Source organism: Procambarus clarkii, chromosome 10 (assembly GCF_040958095.1).
Source record: "Procambarus clarkii isolate CNS0578487 chromosome 10, FALCON_Pclarkii_2.0, whole genome shotgun sequence".
NCBI lineage: Eukaryota > Metazoa > Arthropoda > Malacostraca > Decapoda > Cambaridae > Procambarus > Procambarus clarkii.
In genome coordinates this window covers 29,658,059-29,684,020 of record NC_091159.1, presented here as the reverse complement: position 1 = coordinate 29,684,020, position 25,962 = coordinate 29,658,059, and the positions used below count along the sequence as shown (strand labels likewise).

Below are 25,962 nucleotides of genomic sequence, written 5' to 3'. Positions count from 1 at the left end.
TTACACACACACAGTTCCTGTCGTGGAGATGGTCAGATAATTAGGGTTGACTGCTGTTTGCCATCTGGCTGCGTCCCACTCTTTGGTCAGCATCCCTGGACGCAGCCGCAGGTCTGGGCACTCCAGCGCCGAGTTCGCGTTCCAGCATTACCAATAGACACGGTACACTCTGTAATAGACACAATGCACTTTGTACATACACATTGCACTTAGTAACAGACATAGTACACTTAGTAACAGACACGGTACACTTGGTAACAGCCACAGCAGCCAAGCCTTGCAGACACAGAAGAGTTAAGGAAGCCTTCATAAGCTTAATTATAATAATCTGACGCTGGTCACCTCTGCGCCTGCATGGCTGCCAAGTGCGAGTTAATATTATACCTGGTCGTAGTGCCGTCAGTATATAGCGACTACCTGGTAATTAGTCCTGCCGGCTCTTGCTGATAGGACTAATTACCAGCTGATAATCATTAATCATTACTCTGAATCATCGTCCTGCCAGATGATTCTGCCTTCCTTGCTCACTGTGGAGATGGACAAACAGTCGTTTGTGTGAATGAACGTTGCTGGTTGTTGACGAGGATGTAGGTGAGGGAGGTGGCAGGTGAGGGAGGTGAAGGTGGCAGGTGAGGGGGACAGGTGAGGGAGGCAGGTGAGAGTAACAGAAATCATTCAGCAACAGTATCCCGTCTTATTAATAAACGATAATTGCTCAGTTCCGGAGAACGACTACAGACCAGACCCAAACTGCTACGATACCAGAGTCCCTCATAACTTACTCTGGCTTCTTGGAGAGTAATATTACCATGCACCAGCATGGATTGATTGATGAAGATTAAGCCACCCAAAAGGTGGCACGGGCATGAATAGCCCGTAAGTGGTGGCCCTTTTAAGCCATTACCAGTATCAAGAGCTGATACTGGAGATCTGTGGAGGTGCGAATGCACCCTGCATGACGGGAGATGTCTCCCTTATGAATGTGTTAAGATGAAGATGAAGCAACCCAAAAGGTGGCACGGGCATAAATAGCCCGTAAGTGGTGGCCCTTTTAAGCCATTACCAGTATCAAGAGCTGATACTGGAGATCTGTGGAGGTGCGAATGCACCCTGCATGACACCAGCATGGAGTACTGCCGCCGCTTATAAACTTACATACTACCTCCTTCACCTCTTTACGGGCTGCTATTCATGCCTGTGCCACCTTTTGGTTGGCTTAATCTTAATCAATCAATCACCGTGACCTATTTGGTTCTTAAACCAGCCACTTGTACAAGAGCTTCTCTACAGCCACCGCCGACACGCTCGGTGGTTGATGAAGATAGGATTCATCATGCATTTACGAAATATGTACATCTTTCCTCAAGCATGGCAGCTTAGTCTGTACTTGTTGAGTCTGTATATCTATGGGTCAGTCAGCGGGTCTGAGTTTCAGCCAATGAATCTGCGAGTCTGTGAGTCTACTAGACTTGTCATAAAATTTAGGAGACTATGCGGAACATAATAACTTATTTGAAAGTTACATGCAGAAAGTTACTGCATGTTACTTGAAAGGGACGAAACCAGGAAATAGGTGAGCCAGATAGGAATAAATTCCTTGGGTGTGAATGCAGCTAGAGGGAAACAACTAGAAGGGAGGTTGTGATGGAGGCTTGCTCAATGCACGGATTTATATGTAAATATGAGAGCCTATGGGGTTAGGAAGTCATCATAGCTGTTAGTGCTTCAAAGGGGCAGCCCAGGAGCTGGAGTTCGCTTCCCCAGGAACACAATTTGGAAAGTGTACACAGGTGCAGATCTATCTATCTATCTATCTATCTATCTATCTATCTATCTATATCTCTATCTCTCTCTCTCTCTCTCTCTCTCTCTCTCTCTCTCTCTCTCTCTCTCTCTCTCTCTCTCTCTCTCTCTCTCTCTCTCTCTCTCTCTCTCTGGATCATGTCCAGGAGTGACCCGGTGTCTAATGTTCCACCCAATACTAGTCCTGGGTTCATTTTACTCTGGACTTTTTGTGTTTCATTTGTTCAAACTTTTACGTTTTGCAAGGCTGATTAGGGAAGAGAGAAAAAAAGGATACTGGGATTTGCTTCCAGAAGAGTCAGCAACAGGGCATGATATTATTTTTCACCTTTATCTTGCGCGTGTTTAGATTAGATTATCTAGATTAGATTTTGGTCGCTGGTGTATAGAATGGACACACAGTCACACGAACGCGTACAGAGAAAGATTGCAAAGTTATATCCAGGAACTAGAAACCTTCCTAATTAAGACATTACAAGAAGTTGAACATGCATTTTCTAGAAAGATGAAAAATAAGGAGTAACATGAGTCAAGTATATAAATGGATGAAAGGGTATAGCATGTGGGAATTGAGTGTGTTAAATACATCAACACAAAACAGACGATATAAACTGGATAAGTTTTCATTCCGGAAAGACCTGGGTAAATATTGGTTTAGAAACAGGTATGATGATTTATGGAACCCACAACAACTGTCAAACTCCTAGGTGCCTCTTTTATTAATAAACGAACAGAAGAATTAGGCGAAAGCAAACGTGCTCAACTGTTTCTGGCCTGCCCGAGGATTGAACCCGTGTCCCTCAAGCCGAGAACGTAAACCCGCTCTACTTGATGTTACAACAGGAATTCTCTTAAATAATATTGCGAAATAAACCCAGCTGTGTTCAGCAACTAACCCGCCATTTTCTCCCTTAGTCAAGAAGGCGCCATCCGGGTTCCTGGGCATGCGCGGCAAGAAGAGTGGCGAAGAGGCCTTTGGCGAAGCAGGGATGGACAGCGAGCTGGAGACCCTCCTCAAGCGTGCTCCTTCAGGGTTCCTGGGCATGCGTGGCAAGAAGGCTCCTTCAGGTGGGTCCTACACGGTGCTACCATCATCCTAGCCCGCTCGCTGTAGTAGTCAACACACAGGGTTTTGTTATTCGACGTAGGTATATATAGGCCTTAAACAATTTATTAAAATAAGTCTAAATTCAACAACTTTATTCATAAATGCATTTCATTTGTAACTGAGTTAGTTTGCTCAAAATTTCCGTATATAATTTTCACAATAAACTGTTATGTTATAGCTTAACACATTTAATTAAAATTATATATACTGTATAATCTAAATTTAGAAATGTAACTTTTCAGTTTAATAGGCCTTCTGTAGTTTTCTTGGCTCATTAAGTTGGTCTCAATAAGGCATATGGGTCCTTCAGTAGTTACGAAAGACTTTATAGGCCTGAAGAAGTCACACAAACCTCTTAGAATCAACCAAAGCTCACTGCGTCAACTCTTAGACCACATGTAGACTAAGATAACAAGTCTCTCTTGCCTCGGACATAATCGCTGACAAAACTGATCACTATCCTGTCTTCAACCTCACTAACATTAAACAACTTTTAGTAGATACCCAGAAATTCACTGACCTATTTCACAAAGATACAAACAGCCATTCTCACAGATGCACTTCGCAATATTAACTAGGAATCTGAATTTAAAAATGTACACAACTCTCTGTATCAAGTGATATAACTTTTTTCCAAAATCCTACGACTCTTACTATACATTTTCTTCTCCTCACTAAACAAATGTTAAATGATTTAACATTCCATGGGTCTCAAACCAAATACTTTAAACAATTGATTAGAAATATGATTAAAAAGAAAAGTCACCTAGGCTTAGCCTGGTCTTAAAAGAATTACCAAAAAGATACTATTAAATTCACACAGAGATCACACTAACACACTTTGTTTTTAAAATAATAAATAGTTATATATTACGAATAGTTAAACTATCCTAATATGAAATCAGATTTAATGAAGCAAATGATAACATGAAAAGCAACATCTTGAAAACCCATCTATAATATCCTAGGCACTAAAGCCATTTTCACCCGGAGCTCCAGGGAACCTCAAGGTAACTCGGGATAAATAGAGATAGTGATATATAGACTAATTCTAATCATATGCAAGTGTATTATTGAGTCATTTTTGTGTTTAATTTATTTTATTAAATTCAACAGTCTGGGTTAGCTAGTTAAAACACATTCCAGATTACTGTTGTTACATAACTCACAAGCAAATATCTCTAATCTCTGTATCTCTTTTTGGCAGTCAGAGCCAGGATTCATCGAGCATTTACGTGTCCACATACGAAACCTGTACATCTTTCCTCCATTACGGCGGCTTAGTCTATATTAAACAGCCTTACAACCTTCACAACGCAAGACTATTCTTATTATAAACAACCTCGTAGCGCTTCGCAGTTTATAAACTGTTCCATAAATTCAAATTAAGTAGACATGAATGAGAAAAGATGTGCAGGTTTCGTAAGCCGTCAGGTCAATGTTTGACGACCCCTGGTCAAGTCTTCCCAGGCATATCTCCATAAGTGAGCGTGGAACTAACTAACTAGGGGTGATCTGGACAGGGTTCTTGGGGATGAGAGGCAAGAAGGCTCCGTCGGGCTTCCTGGGGATGAGAGGCAAGAAGCACTTTGACGATGAGAGTGAAATTGATGCCTATATCCAGGTGAGTGGTTGACACCTTGTACCGTGCTGGTGACTTGTCTCAGTCTCCCGTGATCACCACCCATTCTCGCGCCCTTACTCAACTACTCTTTCTCTTCCATTCCCTCACCTCCCTTCTTCACTCCCCTGCCCTTCCTTCCCTACTCCTTCACCCTTCTTCCCTACTCCTTTACCCTCCTTCCCTACTCCTTCACCCTCCTTCCCTACTCCTTCACCCTCCTTCCCTACTCCTTCACCCTCCTTCCCTACTCCTTCACCCTCCTTCCCTACTCCTTCACCCTCCTTCCCTACTCCTTCACCCTCCTTCCCTACTCCTTCACCCTCCTTCCCACACTCCCCAATTTCCTTTACTTGGCCACCCTTCCTCCCTCACTCCCAAATGCTCCCCTTTGCAGGGGGATCAGCCCGTATGCATCCCATTGGTGGCTATGAAATGTTCCGGCAAAGTCCATAAACTTATATGGATATTTGTATAAATACACAGAAAGTAATCACCCTAATCAAATCAGCGAGTAATCACACTTCAGTCGTCTAGAGCGTGTGCCGGGAACACCCAGTGCACAGGTTTGAATTCCTATCACGTCTCCGACGGATTTTCTCCTTTGTATAAATATTAGAGTATTTAGATACTAACTTGTAAAGTGTGTGTGTTCAGACGACAGGTCTGCATTCTGGGCACAATCTTTTATAGTGATGGAGATCGAGTATAGTGAAAGTTATTACAGTGATGAGGGGAAACAGGGGAAGGAGTGTGTAGTTGGGAGACAGGGTGTGTGTATGTGGGGGGGAGATGATGGGGAGGGAACATGTGGATAGAGATGGGGGAGGGTGTGAAGATGTTTATTGATGAGGACAGGATCTATTGAAGATAGTAATATAGGTTTCGAGTCTAAAATAGTTAAGTGGATTGTAAATCAAATACAACCCATCCTCGTCCACAAAGGCCAAATGTTCAATTCATGCTGCCGCCAGACCCCGTGTTTATGAATGAAAAATAGTTTATGCACGACTCACAACTGATGATGATCGAATATTTATCAAAGAGTTTCGCTGTCGACCTCTGTTCAAATGTAACTCTGCAACCTGTCCTCAGACCAAGTCCATTCCATACAGCAGTCAACCCCAAAAACGCATTCATCAACTTTCTTCTTCTTGAGAATAGATGCAGTTTGCATGAATGGTTTACCCTCCCGATGACTGCACCAGGACAGATGTAGGGAGACGCGTTGACGTTGAGAAGAAAGTCAAAAGTGTTAGATGTGCCGGGCCGTAGAGAGAGGAGTGGCGACGAAAACAAAGGCGGACATTAGAGGGAGACTCGCCGCACTGTAGGGCGGGGTGTCGAGTTCACGGCGGCAGCTGATCCACGCACGGCGTAGCGGTGTGCACAAGACGTCAATTAATATTTCTCCGGAAACTTGTATATCGGAAAGCGGAAGCAGTACGCATCCCAAATCACCCACGTGTCAGGGGGACACCCGGCCACCAGGCGGTGCCCTCGGCTGAGACATCTTATCCGGCACCCTATAAACAAACTCCTTCACCCGCGACACCCACACAGTGGACGAGCACCATGGGATCGGAAGCACCCAGGCATCCCGATAAGGGCCCAACACCGGACCCTCACCGGGCACGACCCCAGCAGTCGGGAAGAGGCTTCCCCCAGACTGGGGCAATGAAGGAGGGGGAACCGCAGGGGAAGCAGGCACAGCATCGACCCCATCACAGGGCACAGGAGCCGAGCCCCCCCGGCGCACATCTTTCCGCAACACCACGACGAGGTTCCGGTCATCAGGGGCAACCCCCCACTGCGGGGACCCAACAGCAGAAGACAAAGGAGGGGGGGGGGGCTCAGGTAGCAACTTCGGAGCCCCTCACAGCACCAACATCCACGGAAGGGGACGCCAGAGCACCATACTCCCCCACCAACTCCCGAGGCACACCACGAAGGGGGGGAGACACTCCGAGCCCACTGCGAACGCTTTCAAGACAGGCCGCACCACACCACTCTCAGCAGGCCCCTCCGCAAGCACAGCCACCATCTTCACATCCGCACCGTCCGAAGAGTCCACAGAGGCCACATCGCCAGCACTGTCCACATCATCCAGGGAAACAGCCTCAGAATACCGACGCGCACACTTCTGGAAAGGGATGGAAAGAACAGAACTACAGTCGCCAACACACACAGGCACGGCAGGCACCACCCCCTGTTGAAGCCCCCCCCCCCCCGTCCAAAACAGCAGAAACCGCGTCCCCGGGAGCCGGTACCACATCCACAGGCTGGGGTGTGACATGAACCACCACCGGTACATCCCGCACTACATGCAGCACAGGCGACGGCCCGACACCCCACACACACACCGGCTCAACAACCTCAGGGGCCACAGCAGTTACCAGACGTGTTGCACAGGCCGTAGAACTCGCCTCAACAGGGGGATCGGCAATCAGGCGCCTCAGGCACAGCAGCCACTCCGTCCTCAGAACCGTCCGAACGCAACAGGGGTGAAAAATCCTCCGCACGAAAAACATGCACCCTACTAGTCGCTCCCACGTCGCACACTGCAGCCAGATGACCCTCGTGACCACACCGATAACAGGTGCGCGGTTGACCCCGATACAGGCAGCGGAGCGTGTAACCCAACACGGACATCGACGACGGGACACTTCAGCGACATCGTCAGGGTGCGGGAGCCATCAAGCATACCAACACAATGCCCGGCAAGGACCTTGTTCCAACAAACGCTTAACACTGTCCCAAATCGTTCAAAACAGAAGGATAAAAAGTCGGCCTGAAATTCGAAAGGGGCACCATGCACCGCCACAGACGTCAAGGTGACACTAAAATTCACCACCTTAACAGAACCAGCAGTATCAGGGAGAGGGTAAACACGCCCCTCACACCGCTCGAGAAACGCCTGAAAGGCAGCCTGGAGGTGGAACTTGACCACAGCAGGGTTGCCATGAAGCAGCTGGACGCCCACCAGGTCCGACAGTTGCACATGTAGCACATCCACCAGGGTGACACCAACCAACGAATGGTCCACCGGCACCGTAAATGCCAGACCAGCCGACAATGTCCTCTTCACTGGAGGGCGAGAAGTCCCCATGGCTAAGTCAAACGTCACCCTGTCAGTGGCAAACCACCACCAGCAGGGCAAACCAGCAATCACCCAACGTAAACACTAGCCAGGAGCGGAGAGACCTCATGAACGTCCGACCCGACCGACGGTCACCGTGCAACTCCTCATCAACTTTTAACATGCTGTTCATTCAAAACAGGAATTTTCATAAATATAAATTAATATTGTTACACATTAACATACTGTGCATATTTAGGCATTGGTTAGGTTAAGTTAGATGTTTAGGTTCTGTTAGTGATTATTTGTATTTGTAGTACGTGGGTGAAGCATTTACAGTGTTGTGGTTCAAACAAAATTCATCACGAAGCACTTGTTCTAGAAGTGTTCGAACGAAATCAGTTGAGAGTCGTGTGTAAACCGTTTTTCATTTATAATCAGGGGGATTGGTGGGTGCACGGAATCACTTTTTTGCCTTTGTTTGGAGGACGGGTTGTTTACAGCGTTGTAGTTCGAATAAAATTCGTCAGTGAAGCACTTATTCTTGAAGTGTTCGGACGTCATCAGTTGTGAGTCATGTGTAACAGCCCGTCCTCCAAACAAAGACCAAAAAATTATTCCATACTCCCGCTAAACCCCCTGCTTATGAATGAAAAAACAATTTACACACGACTCCAACCCATCCTCGACTCAAGTCCATTACATTCAGCGGTCAACCCCACAGACGCATTCATATATTTTAACATGCTGTTCATTCAAAACGGGAATTTTCTCAAGTATAAATTGATATTATAATATATTGGCATATTGTGTATAAATAGGCATAAGTTAGGTTAGGTTAGGTGTTTAGGTTCTGTTGGTGATTATTTGTATTTGTAGTACGTGGGTGAAGCATTTACAGCGTTGTGGTTCAAACAAAATTCGTCAGTGAAGCACTTGTTCCGGATATGTTCGAACGTCAGCAGTTGTGAGTCGTGTGTAAACCGCTTTTCATTCATAAACAGGGGGTTTGGCGGGTGCATGGAATCACTTTTGGATCTTTGTTTGGAGGACGGGCTGACGACTCACAACTGATTTCGTTCGAACACTTCCGGAACAAGTGCTTCACTGACGAATTTTGTTCAAACCACAACGCTGTAAATGCTTCACCCACGTACTACAAATACATATAATCGCCATTAGAACCTAAACACCTAACCTAACCTATCCCTATATATGCACAATATGCTAATATATTATAATATTAATTTATATTTGAGAAAATGCCTGTTTTGAATGAACAGCATGTACAAATGCTGTTCATGTCGAGGACGGGTTGTGTGTAAACCGTTTTTCATTCACAAACAGGGGGTTTGGCAGGTGCATGAAATGGACTTTGGCCTTTGTTTATGAGGACGGTCTACGTACATCCGCCAAACCACCCGTTTGGTTTTGCGGCCACCTAACCTAAGCAATGCCTAAATATGCTAATATATAACAATATCAATTTATATTTAAGAACATTCCTATTTTGAATGGACAGCATGTTAAAATTGATAAATGCGTATTTGGGGTCGACAGCTGGATAGAATGGACTTGGTCTGAGGATGGGTTGCATATATAGGGGGTTTGGCGGCTGGCTTAATGAGCATTTGGCCTTTATTGATGAGGTTGTGCTGTAAAATTTATAAATGGGTCTTTGGGGTCTGCCACTGGATGGAATGAAAGCTGAGGATGGGTTAGTCAGTTACTGAAAGATTTTAATAGGTTTTGATGATGGGCAAATTGCCTGTTAGAATTCGTTAGGAGAAATTAACGACAGTTTGGGCATCCACATTAGCGACGACTCCCGAGGGCGGACAGTCGTCGCTCAGCCGCGGCAGAACGCGCACTTACCGGGGCGAAACTGTCCATCTTTCACAGCGGTAATAGTGTTTAGGAGAACTGCTCCGGCTGTCGTGGGGGTACGGTTGTTCCATCCGGCCACTGCAGTTGTTGTCAACCCGCGAGGAGTGAGAACCTGGGTGTCGCTGTTGACGAGGCTTGTGTCCCGTGTTTCTGCTGAGGGGCCCCCTGGGGCCGTGACGGTCTGCAATTATGGGGGAGGGGGGCCTGTGCCCCCTGTCACCAGGCAGGCCTCCATTAGCCTGGAGTTCTCTGGGATTGCTTCCTATCACGCGGTGGATGTGGTGTTGATTGATATGCCCCGTGTCCCTGTGGAGTCTGTGTGTGGGGTGCAGCTGCTTGCTGGACGGCGGGCGATTGTCAAGTTCGGCTCCCTGGTGATTTACCAAGATCTCATCATGTGCTATGATGGGCGCTCATTCACTCTTCCTGGAGATGGTGGGTCGGTGACCCTTTCTGACCGTTGTGAAGCCACGACGTATGCAGCCGTGCATGGGATGCCTTTTGAGTTCCCTGAGGATCTTCTACGTCGATACTTTGCCCAGTTTGGGCGGCTTCTAAATGTAAGGATGAATGCCGTCCCTACCGGGAGATGGAAGGGGGTCCTGTGTGAGACCCGCACTCTCGCCATGCGCCTCAGGGATCCTGTACCGTCCTCCATCATGCTGTTGGGGTTCCCGATTTGTGTTTTTCACGCGGGACAACCTCAGATATGTTTCAGGTGTGGCGTCCCGGCTCACCTGGCCGTGGGGTGTGTGGAGAAGCGGGTCACACCTGTTAACCTCTTCCGGGAGGAGGATTTTCCCCCGCTGTCGGCCCCGGACCTGTCTCCAAGTGCTGGACCATGTGATGATTCCTTGCCGGCTTCTTCCCCGGGTGTGTTGGGTGGTGGTGTGGATACTGACGTGGAGTTTGGGGGCGGCCCCGCCCCAGCCTCTGACGTCCCTGCCCCTGCCACCCCAGCCCACCCCGTCTTGGCTGCCCTTGCCTGCTCCGTCCCTGCATGCGGCGTCTCCTGTCCCTGCATGCGGCGTCTCCTGTCCCTTTGGATGTCCGCGGTGAGATATCTCCTGTGGTGTGGTCCAATGTCCCCGGCTGTGGAGGCTGCGGTTCTCAGGGGCCGGGCTTTGAAGGCACGTCCGTTGGAGAGTTCTGCTATGTTACGGGATGACGAGGGTGACAGCTCGGACAACCAGCAGCCTGTCTCTTGAGGCGGGTCCCGAGTACGTATCCCCTTTGTGGTGTGCCTTGGGGTGGAGGTAGGAGAGTACGTTGATTTGGCAGTGCTGTGGGGGCTCTGTCCTACCTCCTGAGTCGCCCCCTATGCCTACTGCTGTTGGCTCCCCACGGTGGGAGGTTGCTCCTGCTGGACCTCGTCGTGGTCTTAAAGAAGGATGTGCGCCAGGGTGCCTCTGGTTCTGTGCCTGTTGGTGGGGGCCCTGACGCATCCGTGTCCTCTGTGGGTCCCCCCAGTGTGCAGCCCCGTGAGAAGCCTCGTGAGAAGCCTCGTGCACAGGCCAGTACGAAGCCCTGTGCGGTGCCCTGTGTGGCGCCCAGAGCGCCTCTCTGTGCAGATTCCTGTGCGAAACCCCTTAGTGTGGACCTCTTCCTAGTGATCGCGGCCGACGGGGGCGTGGTCTTTCTGTCGCGGTGTTTGGACCTCACTTGGGACGACAGGGGTGCGTCCGGTCCCGTGGTGCTTATCAGCTATTTGGGGTACCGATTGATTGATGAAGATTAAGCCACCCAAAAGGTGGCACGGGCATGAATAGCCCATAAGTGGTGGCCCTTTTGAGCCATTATCAGTATCAAGAGCTGATACTGGAGATCTGTGGAGGTGCGACTGCACCCTGCATGACGGGAGATGTCTCCCGTCCTTGGGTTCCGAGGTTAAAGGGGTTTATATATGGGGTACCTGATTGGATGCCTCGGCCTTGTGCGTCTCCTGGTAGACCGGTGTCTGAAGACGTTCAGCTGGTTTGGGAGGCGTACTGCTTGCGCTTCCCGGCACAGGAGTTTCCGGACAAGTATCGATAGTGCCTGTGTTTGTTTGTATACTCCCTGTCTGTGATTTTTGTTACCGTGTCTGCAGTTCTATGTATGTTTTGTCTACGTGTTAGTTTTCGCCCTGCTGGTGTGCTTGTTTGTGTGTTCCGTATGCGTTTTTTGGTTGTGCTGTGCTGTTTTTCCTGTGTGTCCTTTGTGTTCTGTTGTTTGTGTGGTTTCTAGGCTGTTGGGTGTGTGTGTGTTTGCCAGTTCCTGCGTGTTCCTGTGCTTGTTTTGTTTTGTTTTTGTTTTGCATGTGTGGGTGTCATTTCTTTATGTTCTTTCCCGGTCCCTTTGTGTTCCGGTTATGAATTCCTCTCTGTCTTGGCTTTTTGTCCTGCTTGTGTGGCCCTTCAGGCTGGCTTGTGTATTTAGTTTTGTAAATGTTATTTTGTACCACATCATTTCCGTTTTTTTCCATGTTTCCTGTTGTGTGCTTGTTTTTTTTCAGTTTTGTGTTTCCTTTCTCTGTTGTTCTCATGTGTTGTTTTATGCTTTATGGATCACTGCTTGTGCGGTTTTGCCAGGCTGTTTTTATAGGTATTTAATGTGCTTTATCAATAAAAAGAAAAAAAAACTCCCGAGGGCGGACAGTCGTCGCTCAGCCGCGGCAGAGTGCGCACCTACCGGGACGGAACTGTCCGTCTTTCACAGCGGTAAAAGTGTTTAAACTCTACAAGTCTTTGGTTCCCGGGCTTTAAATTTTATGGACCATGACTAGACTATCGACGTGAAAGCCTCATAAATTGTGAGGATCTATTTGCAACGTGTATGCCGATCTTGATCTTTGCGCCATGTGTGTTGCTTAGTGGCCGCACTAGGCTAGTCTTTTGAGTTATTTATACGGAAAATTGAGACATCAGGGGTAATCCCTGCAGGAAAGAGTAGCTACTAGAGGCGTAGATCCTCTCTGCTGAGTAGGACAAGGTGAAGCATACGTATAGAATGTTGTAAGACATTAACCTTGCTTTTCTAATGACCGGCAACTCTACTATTTGCTGCGTCTATTAACAAAGTGTTTGGCGAGTGCTGTGGGTCTGTCACTATAGCGAAGTAGCCACTGAAGTATTTCTTTGGATATTTAGAGCTAGTGAAAACTAATCGTAACGTAATTTGTAGAATCTGTGTTTCTGCTGCAGTGGAAACTTGAAAAGCAGACCATCTTGCTGCCTTCTGTCTGCCAAGCAGATAAACGTGAGTGTGTCCAGAGCCTTCTCAGGGTCCACACGCTGCTGAGAGAGCAACCTCCACGGAGCAACTAGCAGGCCGTGTGCCCAACAAGCCCACACTTGTAGTATGTACAAGGCTGTACGCAATACGCAATGCTAATAGCATTTGCCTGTCATAATAACAAAAAGGACATCCTTGTTCAGGATCACCTTCATGGCACGGGTGCCATTTACGCCTCCTCGTCGCTCCAAACGTTTACTGGTTGAGACGGACCCCGCCCACCTTATTGTAACAACTGAGCACTCTAGTAATGGTGCCGTTAGGTAGTTGAAATTGCGCATCTCGCACCGCCACATAAGAATAAGCTTGACATAAATTGAACATTTATACTGTGTAAGAGCCCATATTGTGGCGAGTAAGAAACCCATACTGGCAACAAGACCGCCACCCCCACCACCGCGGGAAAGCAGCTACCGACCGCTCAGCAAACTCAGGCACTAAGAGTCCGGTAGGCAGGAACAATACGGCAAGCGTCCGCCCTCGCCGGCGGCCCGGCCCAACTACTCAATTACTTGTATTTGCATTACGTGGCTAAAGCATTTGAGATGAGATTCGAGATTCGACACTTAAGTTCGAATATCAGGAGAGTTTCTTGAAAAGTTAACTAGTAAAGTTAAACAAATTCTAAATAAACAAACAATAAACAAAGGCCAAAGTCCATTCCATGCACCCGCCAAACGCCCTGTTTATGAATGAAAAAATGGTTTACACACAACCCGTCCTGACTCCAGTCCATTACATCCAGCGGTCGACCCCACAGACGCATTCATAAATTTGTACATGCTGTTCATTCAAAATGGGAATTTTCTCAAATATAAATTAATATTATAATATTTTAGCATATTGTGCACATATAGGTATAGTTTAGGTTAGGTTAGGTGTTTAGGTTCTGTTGGCGGTTATTTGATTTGTAGTACGTGGGTGAAGCATTTACAGCGTTGTGGTTCGAACAAAATTCGTCAGTGAAGCACTTGTTCCGGAAGTGTTCGAACGAAATACATTGAGTCGTGTGTAAACCCTTTTTTATTCATAAACAGGAAGTTTGGCGGGTGCGTGGAATCACTTTTGGGTCTTTGTTTGGAGGACGGGCTGACAAACACAGGACGAAACTACGACGTTGCTACAACGTCCGACCGAGTTTCTAACACCTAACAAGTTGTAACAACCAATATAGCAAGTTGTAACAACTTCTAATACGTCATAAAAACGTTTTAACAAGATGTAACAACTATATTACAAGTTGTAACAAGCTGAAAATAGGGACAGTTGCGTTGTGTGTGTGCAGGGATAAGCCTGTTTGATCAAAATTTAATCAACACCGACTATTAATTGTTGCCTCCCATTGCAATAACAAATGGTAAAAACATTTGGTTTTCGTACTCTAGAACAGTTTTGCTGAATAGCCAATGTTTTTAACACAGATTAAATGACTTTAAACATTAACACGCTCTTGTATACTGTGCATACATTGATCTGTTGGTACGAAAATTCCCTGTTTTTCCTATTTAGGAAATTGGCCAGCCAGACGATATAGTGTGTGCCTAATGTCCTCCCATACGTGGATAACACTTTAGGTTATCACAGCCAGTTCTCACTGCTGTGGGTTCGAACACCATCATTGACATGGGGCGCACTCCAAGTTACTTTACTTTGTGTAGTATATAATTTGCCTATGTATGTTTATATAAAATAAAACCATATAATAGATTGTATTGTGGGAAATAAAAGAGGTGTAAGCTCATTGTTAAGACAATCATTTTCTTGCAGGCATTGACAGCAATGGTGGACGGGCAGCAAGAAAAGCGAGCTCCTTCCGGGTTCTTGGGGATGCGGGGCAAAAAGGCGTTCTTCGGCGACAGCTCCGACGAGGAGATGAGCGTGGCAGGAGTGGACAAGAGAGCACCCTCAGGCTTCCTGGGTATGAGGGGCTGAGGTGAGCTTTGTTCTTTTTTCTTATATTTGGTTGCTAGAAATTTGTCAGTAGTTGTGAAGCTCGCATAGGCTGAGCTGCTATGGCTGTGGAGTATAAGAGTCACTTCGTTTTCAGATCCTTTTGATATATTTTAGCTTCAGTTATATCATTCTCATCAGATCAGTCACCAGGTTGCAGCTGCAAACAAGGGTTCTAAGAAGGAATAACCTGAAATAATATTTCTATTAATTTTTAGATGCTGGACCCACAAATCTGAAAAGAAAAAGATTCTGGATTTGTGGGTAGGTTGCCTAATTTTCAGCCCTGTTCCTTATTTTCCCTGCTCAGTGTTACATCTTAATGACACAATTGGAAAGAGGGATTATAGTTTAATTATCTGCTCACTAAATGGTTTTTTAGTTTATCAAAAAAGTAGAGAATGAAATTAATGTGCAGTTGGTACAGTTTGTAATTTTCTTTACCTGCTCATGTATGGGTATCTAGGGTGCGTAGACCCCTGGAAAAGTTGATTGATGGGAAATATTCAATATCTAAAGCAAGTCCTTACAGATTTCCTAAATATGTTTATCCGCCTTCCTTCTCTCCTCAAAAATAATGTACTTAAATTATAAGGTATCAGTATACTTGGAATGGTTTTAAATACACAAATCGGTAATCAAATGCTGGACATTTCATTTAATAATTGCACGATTCGGCGAAATTTTAATAATTGTCAGTTAAGCAATGTAGTCCACTAATGTGTGTACTCACCTAATTGTGCTTGCGGGGGTTGAGCTTTGGCTCTTTGGCTCTTTGTGTGTGTGTGTGTGTGTATGTGTATATATATATATATATATATATATATATATAATTGAAAACTCACACCCCAGAAGTGACTCGAACCCATACTCCCAGAAGCAACGCAACTGGTAAGCAACGCCTTAAGTGGATTAAGGCGTCTTGTACATACCAGTTGCGTTGCTTCTGGGAGTATGGGTTCGAGTCACTTCTGGGGTGTGAGTTTTCAATTGCATATTGTCCAGGGGACCATTCTGGCTTGTTCGCATTTGTGTTCCTCACGTGTGCCCCTAAGAATGAGGTGATTTGGTAAAATGCTATGCCCAAGATAACTATCCGAGTGCCGGCGGTGGGGTGGTTCAAATAGCCTCGGCTATCACCTCATTATGTCCGGTCGTGATGGTCAAGTGGATTAAGGCGTCTTGTACATACCAGTTGCGTTGCTTCTGGGAGTATGGGTTCGAGTCACTTCTGGGGTGTGAGTTTTCAATTGCATATTGTCCAGGGGACCATTCTGGCTTGTTCGCATTTGTGTTCCTCACGTGTGCCCCTAAGAATGAGGTGATTTGGTAAAATGCTATGCCCAAGATAACTATCCGAGTGCCGGCGGTGGGGTGGTTCAAATAGCCTCGGCTATCACCTCATTATGTCCGGTCGTGATGGTCTAGTGGATTAAGGCGTCTTGTACATACCAGTTGCGTTGCTTCTGGGAGTATGGGTTCGAGTCACTTCTGGGGTGTGAGTTTTCAATTGCATATTGTCCAGGGGACCATTCTGGCTTGTTCGCATTTGTGTTCCTCACGTGTGCCCCTAAGAATGAGGTGATTTGGTAAAATGCTATGCCCAAGATAACTATCCGAGTGCCGGCGGTGGGGTGGTTCAAATAGCCTCGGCTATCACCTCATTATGTCCGGTCGTGATGGTCAAGTGGATTAAGGCGTCTTGTACATACCAGTTGCGTTGCTTCTGGGAGTATGGGTTCGAGTCACTTCTGGGGTGTGAGTTTTCAATTGCATATTGTCCAGGGGACCATTCTGGCTTGTTCGCATATATATATATATATATATATATATATATATATATATATATATATATATATATATATTATATATATTATATAATATATATAATATATATATATATATTATATATATTATATAATATATATATATAATTATCTATCTCCTTGGAAGGAGCGCCATCGACGAGGTCCTTCGTAAGAAGATCACTGACCGTAAGAGGATGGATGGAAGGAATGAAGACATTGATGCTCATGATGCACTTTACCTCATCACCAGATGCTTGTCCCTCCCCAGGCTGACCTACTTTCTTAGATGTTCTCCATCTTTCAATAATATTAAATTAGAAGAGTACGACAGCCTGCTGAAATCAATGTTTGAAAAAGCCCTCAACCTTTTTCTCAGCGACTAACAGTGGAAACAGTCCTCCCTTCCTGTCAGACCTGGAGGCCTCGGTGTTCGCACAGCAACACAAATTGCTGTTCCAGCGTTCCTGTCCTCTTCAGTGGCATCTGACAACCTGGTGAAGGAAATCCTACCCGACTACCTAGGTCACCAGCAAGCGGTATAAGATCCCTGCAAGATAAAGCTAGTCTTATTACTGAAGCTGTTTACCATGCATTGTTTTTGCCTGATATCGACTTTTAATGCATTCAAGTCTTGTCAAATGGTTGCTGGAATCATAGCGTACAGAGTTTTACATACTGCAGTAACTCTTTCATTGTTGTTGAGATGATATCTGGTAGCTGGTGTCATTATCCCTACAGTTGGCATTAAGCTGCGCCTAATTTTGTCGATACTTGGTATACAGTTATCTAGTGTTCTTGAACAATCCTTCATAAATAGTTTACATAATAAAGTTTCCAGGATAGCCACGAGACCTTTGTCTTGTAACGGTATTCCGCAAATAATTTACTAATTTAAGTGATAGGCTGGTCTGGCCCTAGCTTCGGTGCGGGGCGGACGTGTTGAATCGGCGCTCCAGCAGTTTGGTGTTGTTTGCCCGTTTCGGCCGGTTGGGGGCGGGTGTGTGTCTGCTCGCCTGTGCTGACGTGGCGTAACGATGGGGGTCCCTCTACCCCCAGTCGTCCGGGCTCAGTCTGTGGGACTAGAGTTCTCTGTGCGGGCTGGTTACCCGGAGATTGCCCTGGCTTGTGAAATGCTCTCTGTCCCTGTGTTTGCGATTTATGGGGTCGAGTTGGTAACGGCCCGTAGGGCCATTGTGAAGTTTGCAGAGGAGGCGGCGTATCGCGATTTTCTCCGGCGATACGAGGGGCGGACACTGCCCCTGCCGGATGGTGCGGGCACTGTCACCCTCTCGGATAGAAGTGGTGCACTTACTTACATCAGTGTGCATGGGGCTCCCTTGGAGTTTCCAGAGGCTCTGCTACGGCGGTATTTCGGGCGGTTTGGCGCAGTTGTTAGTGTGAGAGTGAACGTGGTGTCTTCTAGTCCTCTTAAGGGTGTGAGGTCTAACATTCGCACCCTGGGCATGAGACTCCGGGCGGATATTCCGTCCTCTGTGCGCCTTATGGGGTACAACGTTCGGGTGTTTTACGCCCGTCAGCCGCGGACGTGTTATCGTTGTGGTCTTTTGGGCCATCAGGCTGCTGCCTGTTCTGCGCCTCCTGTTGCACCAGTGAACCTCTTCAGTGAGGAGGATTTTCCGCCCCTTCCTGTGGGGGATGATTCGGTGGGTATGGACGTCTCTTCGGCTGAGGAGGTGCCCTCTGTAGCAGCTGTTGCTCCGCCTGTTGCGCCCCCTGTTGTTGCCGTATCTCTTCCAGAGGTTGGGTCCTCGCCTAGTGCTCCGGCTGATGTCCCTGCGCCTCTTCCGCCTGCCGTTTGCTCAGACCCCTCGTCTTCCAGTTCTTCCTCTGCTGTGTCTGTCCCGGTCCCTGCACCCTCGCCGTCTGTTCCGGCTGCGCTGGGAGATGAGGTGGATCCGGCATTCCCTCCTGTGCCTGGCCTGGTGCCCCGTGTGGTTGAGGAGGCTGCCGTGCTGCGGCGTGCGTCGGTTCGCTCGGTTGGTGCTGCGCGGGTCGCTGAGTCTGCCTCCGGGTCTGATGATGTGCGGCCCGAGCCTAAGCGTTCCCGGCGTTCTTCTGTGTGGGCTGATGTTGGCGAATTCGACGAGTGTCGTCCTTCCGTTGACGGTGGCGTGGCTCCGGATGTGGTGCACACTACGGTGGTGGCGGAGGTACACTTGCCTGAGGATGCCGGTGCCGGCGTTTCGGCCTCCACTTCTGGTCCGGTGTCCGAGGGTCCTGCTTCAGGTGCGTTGCCTGCGTCGGATGGCTCCGGTTCTTCGTGGGCGGTGGTTCCCCCTGCTGTAGTTGGTGGTGAGCGGGGTGGCCTGGTGGTGATGTTGAGAAAGGATGCTCGCTCTGGATGTTCTGTGGCCCCTTCCTCGTTACCCGTTTCCTCGGCAGCGGTCTTGCCGCCTCTTCCGTTTCCTGCAGTCCCTTCCGTGTCTCCTGCGGTATCCGTGGAAGTGCTATCGTCTCAGCGTCCGACACCTGCTCCGATGGCGAAGGCGTGGCAGGCTCGGCGTCCCTCGTCCGCTTCTCCGGTGTCATCTGCTTCCTCGCAGGGCGTGGTTGGTGCTCCCCAGCCTCGTTATGCGACTTGCGTCAGTGACCTTAGGCATTGGCCGATGCCGCCAGATATAGATGTTCCTGAGTTTATGATACCCGCTCGAGCGCGGGGGATCAAAAACCCTACCGACCTTGAAGATCTCGTCTGGGAAGCTTACAAGTCGAAATATCCTTGTGAGCTGTTCCCGGAGAAGTACGTTTCTTCCGATGTTCCTCGCAAGTGATTTCTCTGTATTTTGTGTTGCCTGGTTGTGGGGTGTGTGTATGTGAGTGGGTGGGGTGGGTATTGTTTCCCGGTTCCTGCGTGCTCCGGTTTGTTTTGTGTTTTTTTTTGTATGGCTCGTGGGGGTGTGTGCGGTTCCTATGCGTTTGTGTGTTCGGTTATGGATGTCGTGTGCGCTTGTTTGTCATATTGTGTGCCCTTCAGGCTGTTGGCGTGTGCTCTTTGTTATGTTTTGCCTTCCGTTTGTTATGGCGGATCTGTTTTCTTTATTGTTATTGTCCTTATTCTTGTATGTTTCTCGCCTCTCTGTATGTATTTGAGGTGTTAGCAGGCTTGCTTTGTGTGCATTTTGTCCTGGGGTTTTCCCTTATGTTTGTATTACACTGTGTTACTATTTGTGTATTGTTTGTATATGCATTTTTTTGTGGTCAGCCCTTCTGGCTGGTCTTCTATTGATTTGTTCCTTTGTCCTTGTACATATGTGTGCTTTGTACTTTTGTTCTATGTTATATTTATGTTTTTCTTGTACATTATACGCATGCTTGCATGTAAAAATAAAAATAAAAAAAAAAAAAAAAGTTGCGTTGCTTCTGGGAGTATGGGTTCGAGTCACTTCTGGGGTGTGAGTTTTCAATTGCATATTGTCCAGGGGACCATTCTGGCTTGTTCGCATTTGTGTTCCTCACGTGTGCCCCTAAGAATGAGGTGATTTGGTAAAATGCTATGCCCAAGATAACTATCCGAGTGCCGGCGGTGGGGTGGTTCAAATAGCCTCGGCTATCACCTCATTATGTCCGGTCGTGATGGTCAAGTGGATTAAGGCGTCTTGTACATACCAGTTGCGTTGCTTCTGGGAGTATGGGTTCGAGTCACTTCTGGGGTGTGAGTTTTCAATTGCATATTGTCCAGGGGACCATTCTGGCTTGTTCGCATTTGTGTTCCTCACGTGTGCCCCTAAGAATGAGGTGATTTGGTAAAATGCTATGCCCAAGATAACTATCCGAGTGCCGGCGGTGGGGTGGTTCAAATAGCCTCGGCTATCACCTCATTATGTCCGGTCGTGATGGTCTAGTGGATTAAGGCGTCTTGTACATACCAGTTGCGTTGCTTCTGGGAGTATGGGTTCGAGTCACTTCTGGGGTGTGAGTTTTCAATTGCATATTGTCCAGGGGACCATTCTGGCTTGTTCGCATTTGTGTTCCTCACGTGTGCCCCTAAGAATGAGGTGATTTGGTAAAATGCTATGCCCAAGATAACTATCCGAGTGCCGGCGGTGGGGTGGTTCAAATAGCCTCGGCTATCACCTCATTATGTCCGGTCGTGATGGTCAAGTGGATTAAGGCGTCTTGTACATACCAGTTGCGTTGCTTCTGGGAGTATGGGTTCGAGTCACTTCTGGGGTGTGAGTTTTCAATTGCATATTGTCCAGGGGACCATTCTGGCTTGTTCGCATTTGTGTTCCTCACGTGTGCCCCTAAGAATGAGGTGATTTGGTAAAATGCTATGCCCAAGATAACTATCCGAGTGCCGGCGGTGGGGTGGTTCAAATAGCCTCGGCTATCACCTCATTATGTCCGGTCGTGATGGTCAAGTGGATTAAGGCGTCTTGTACATACCAGTTGCGTTGCTTCTGGGAGTATGGGTTCGAGTCACTTCTGGGGTGTGAGTTTTCAATTGCATATTGTCCAGGGGACCATTCTGGCTTGTTCGCATATATATATATATATATATATATATATATATATATATAATATATATAATATATATATATATATTATATATATTATATAATATATATATATAATTATCTATCTCCTTGGAAGGAGCGCCATCGACGAGGTCCTTCGTAAGAAGATCACTGACCGTAAGAGGATGGATGGAAGGAATGAAGACATTGATGCTCATGATGCACTTTACCTCATCACCAGATGCTTGTCCCTCCCCAGGCTGACCTACTTTCTTAGATGTTCTCCATCTTTCAATAATATTAAATTAGAAGAGTACGACAGCCTGCTGAAATCAATGTTTGAAAAAGCCCTCAACCTTTTTCTCAGCGACTAACAGTGGAAACAGTCCTCCCTTCCTGTCAGACCTGGAGGCCTCGGTGTTCGCACAGCAACACAAATTGCTGTACCAGCGTTCCTGTCCTCTTCAGTGGCATCTGACAACCTGGTGAAGGAAATCCTACCCGACTACCTAGGTCACCAGCAAGCGGTATAAGATCCCTGCAAGATAAAGCTAGTCTTATTACTGAAGCTGTTTACCATGCATTGTTTTTGCCTGATATCGACTTTTAATGCATTCAAGTCTTGTCAAATGGTTGCTGGAATCATAGCGTACAGAGTTTTACATACTGCAGTAACTCTTTCATTGTTGTTGAGATGATATCTGGTAGCTGGTGTCATTATCCCTACAGTTGGCATTAAGCTGCGCCTAATTTTGTCGATACTTGGTATACAGTTATCTAGTGTTCTTGAACAATCCTTCATAAATAGTTTACATAATAAAGTTTCCAGGATAGCCACGAGACCTTTGTCTTGTAACGGTATTCCGCAAATAATTTACTAATTTAAGTGATAGGCTAAGTCATTTAAGTCTAATCACAAGTGAAAGGTTCTTAGTTCGATCCCCGGGCTGTTTGTTGAGAGCCTTTGATCCACTGAATGTGAAATCTCTAGCTTAGAATAGTCTATTTTTGGTAGAGACCTCGTCTGAAACACCTCTTTCTTGTCCTACTTCTCTGCAGCTTGTTGGCAGGTGAGGAACCCGGCCTCCCTCTTATGCTCTGATCTCTTCCCTGTTTCTCTCGGCCCTGCCATTGCCAGTGCCGGTCCTTCTGGGCTCCATCTAGGTTCTTGTTGTCTTTCCCTTATATTGAACCTCTTTATCACCCTCAACTAACATCCACTATAGTCTGTCACCTGCCCCATTAGTCTCTAGCTGACGTGTAGACATTGTGGCCGCTGGCACGACCATCCTGCACCTATATCTGTGGGTCTGAAGGATACCAGATCCATCGTCCTCTTTCTTCTTTCATTAGAAGATGTGTCCGACTCTTACATCGTGCCTGCCCCTGCTCCTGGGTTTGGCACAACCACCCACCACCATCGTTGTTCAGGGACAGGATTCAACGAGGATTTACGCCTCTACACAGCTCTGGCGAGGTTGCGTATTGGCCATACTCGCTTAACCCATGGTCACTTGATGGAGCGCCGCCCTGCTCCTTATTGTCCTAGTTGCATTGTCCCTCTTACGGTCGTGCATGTCCTTCTTGAATGTCCTGACTTCCAAGACGAGCGTGTGTCTTGCTTTCCGACCGCCCCTCGCGGTCACCTGTCCCTCAATAGAATTCTTGGTGACTCGGATACTTTTGATATCGTTCGCCTTATGCGTTTTTGTTCTCGTATTGGCATCCTTGGTGATATTTAGCGCCCTCTGATTATTTTGCGCATTTGATGGTGCTACATAGCCTTCCCGGTTTGGTGCCTTCTTTTGATAATTACTTACTTACGCCTCTACATACAGACCTGTACATCTTTTCTTAATCTTTGGCGGCTTTGCAAGCATCGTAACTTCCCAATCAAGTGGTATTATTGTTATAAACAGCCTCTTAGTGCTTCGAAGCTTGTGGGGAGGAGCTTATTAAAACTGTTTAATAAGTGTAAATAAAGTAGCCAGAGATTGAGAAAAGATGTACAGGTTCGTAAGTACTTGCATAAGTGCTTCATTTATCCAGGTCCTAGTTACTAGTTGACTGCCTCCGCCTTCCTCCCATTGCACCTCTACCGAGGGTCAGTATACTCTCCCCTTCTCCCTCCCTGGCCATTCATTTCTTGTTTCAGTTACGAAGAAGGGGAGGGAATTAGCAGGGAAAAGCGCCAAGCCATTACGACAATATAGCACTATGAAGGGATCAGGATAAGGATTTGGGATGGGACGGGGGAAAGGAATGGTGCCCAACCACTTGGACGGTCGGGGATTGAACGCCGACTGGTCACACAAATGAAATTACTGACAAAGTAAGAAGATGGATCACTAATTTCTTACTAAATAGAACCAAAAGTCAAATCCGAATCGTTCATCAGAACAAGTTAGTCATGCTTTTTCTCATCCCCATATTGCATATAGACGAAGACACAGACTATAGTACTATATCATCCTTTGCAGATGACATTATGATTTTGATGATGGTAGACAATATAGAAGACACAACAAACCTCCAAACAGATGCTAATCTGGTCATCCAGTGGGCCACAGAAAATAAAATGATGTTTGACGAAGACAAATTCCATCTCCTGCGCCGTGGTAACATCCAAAATGCCCAGGAGCAGCAGATGCTAGTTGCTCGCGTTGGTCACTTTAACGGTTATATTTAACGTGACGTCGCCTTTCACATCACGTGAAAGCCATCGGTGGTCATCCTAGTCTGGGATGTCCCCTAGAAAGAAGGAATCGAATCTGGTGTCCCCCTAGACACCATAAATGGTGTCTTACCGGTGGTCATCCTTGCGCCAGTGTTGTAATCTGGAGAGATATGTTCCCATGCCCTTGCTACTCATAGATTCTTCTGCTCCTTGAGATATTTCGGTTTTATATTAACGCTCCCCCATCCTCACCACAGCCTCCCCTAATGACCACTCATTTTCCAGGTTTGAGATGTTCTACGCTGAGCCTCTGCCTCATCTCGAGATGCACTGGGAGCAGCTGTGTAACCCACAACCACCTCTTCAGTGACCTTCCCAGCCGAGAAAGAAACCTTAGTGCAGGACTTGCCACCAGTTGTCTCCTACTGAGCACTCGTGGTAGCTCTCACAGAATAAATATAGCTCGATAATTCTAAGAAAAGACTATGCGAGTGTTTAGGCCTCTTGTGTATCCACCGAAAAGTCCTCTGTTCATCTTGGTGGATTTAAAACATCAGCAGTAGTGAAAGTTCTTTATCCTGTAAGTCATTTAACCTTCAACAGCCTTCCTTAGCACCTTATTTGTACAGTTGAATCCTCTCCTAAATCGTACGTAGCAGCCACAACTTTTGCTTGGTGTGATCCCTGTCCTCTGCCCATTAGAAGTCCTCGAGGCTGGGGAACATAAAGTGTGGAGGATCTGATCCCACAAGCACACACCTTAAACCTATTCCTTGGCTGGTAATCTCATTGAACAATAGTTTTTATTTGTTATAGGATTATAATGTAAATTATAGATAATGTAAATTTTGGCACGAAGTAAAGATTTGGAATCTAATTGTATTTAATTTGGTTTCAATGCCTCTAATAAAGTAATATTTGCATTGTAATTGGAATTAATTTGCCTTTAGTGGTAATGACTTATTATGGCTGCATATAATGACTTTAGCTAATTTTGGTCACTGTCCTTGACCCTTGACCCTCCCAGTTGCCTTTTCTAGCAATATTGAGTTTATTTTGCATATATATAAATGAAGTGACCATGTTTAGGAGCCTTTACTCTGCATGCAGAATTCATTAGACATTTATGCGGTTTGTGCAATAATTCTAATCGCCATTTTCTATATAATTAGCGTTTGATAACTGCAAAGACAACCATAAGATCGGCATGAGTTGTAATGTCCCAAAATGAAAGCTTAACTCAGTGTAATGGCATCTGTTTATTTGCAATAATAAACCAACTCCTCGTTAATGTTGTGTACTTTCTCTCTGGGTTATGGGGGTACTAATTTAGCCCTAATATCTCCTATTTAGGCCTTGGACAGTTTAGGTTTATGGTTGCTCTTTTAGATATGCCCTTTAGTATTATAATAGTACAGATGTGTACTAATGTAAAGCAGTCCATAATTTGTAGATTAACTACCATCTATAGTAGTTGTAGGATTCATCACAGAGGACTCTAAAGTAATTATCAAAAGAAGGCAGTAAGTCAGGAAGACTATGTAGCATTCTTAAGACAAAGTGTATGACCCTTGCCCGGGTAAGAGTGTTGGGGGGGGGGGGGGAGCGCTTGCTTCCCTCCTACTTGCTGAGGAAGTTCACAAGCAAAATTTTCCCTGTAGTTTTGACACGAGTTCTCTAGGTATAGACCCATGTTGCCCGTTCCCCGTCATCTGAATATTGAGCATTGCCAGCAGTTGCTGCTCCTGGAGGATGGCGGGAGGGCAACACTACTATGGCGGAGGGATAGGAGTAAAACTTGAGATTCTGCGAGACCCAACTGAATCAATCGGCCAGCCAGTTAGACACTCTATGCTTCTACTCTGCAAAGGCGATCACTTCACAATTTTCCACCGCTGCCCTCGCAATCAAGAAATCATCAAGAAACAACTTGAATCCAAAACAAAAAAAATCCACTACCGCCGCCGGCGCCTCCAGCAACTCAGCTCCTACCAACCAACCACAGCCTCAGCTCCTACCAACCAACCAGAAGCCTTCCCAGCCCTACCAAACAGTGGCTCCACCCACCAGGCAACCCAGCCTCCACTTTGGAGAACCGTGGACCAGTCAACATCTTTACAGTGCCTTGTCTCACGTGAGGGCATTATCTCTGTCTCATTCGATTAGCAGAGGCTTGCCGGATCAGATAACCAACGGTTTGTCAAGGAACTCAACACACTATACCTCGTCAATGGTCTGGACCCCATCATCGCCCCTGAAACCAGTCTCACTGCCTCTC

The 25,962-nt window shown here is 46.6% G+C and overlaps 1 protein-coding gene and 1 long non-coding RNA gene across 3 annotated transcripts in view; one reads left to right on the top strand and one right to left on the bottom strand.

Moving 5' to 3' along the window:
* The window catches only part of Tk (Tachykinin), a 269,943-nt gene extending 245,330 nt beyond the window's left edge, over positions 1–24,613 (top strand). For both annotated transcript variants that reach the window (XM_069321814.1, XM_069321815.1), the window contains 4 exons: positions 2,719–2,871; positions 4,435–4,535; positions 14,539–14,704; positions 23,970–24,613. In XM_069321814.1, the coding sequence (XP_069177915.1) occupies positions 2,719–2,871; positions 4,435–4,535; positions 14,539–14,703 (419 nt within the window). In that variant the 3' untranslated portion in view covers position 14,704; positions 23,970–24,613. The remainder of the gene's footprint in view (positions 1–2,718; positions 2,872–4,434; positions 4,536–14,538; positions 14,705–23,969) is intronic.
* Positions 24–14,511, bottom strand: LOC123745814 (uncharacterized). The gene is made up of 3 exons (XR_011227989.1): positions 13,190–14,511; positions 2,700–2,911; positions 24–169 (listed from the first exon to the last, which is right to left on the bottom strand). It is a non-coding gene; the product is annotated as an uncharacterized lncRNA (long non-coding RNA).
* Positions 24,614–25,962: the final 1,349 nt, after the last annotated feature.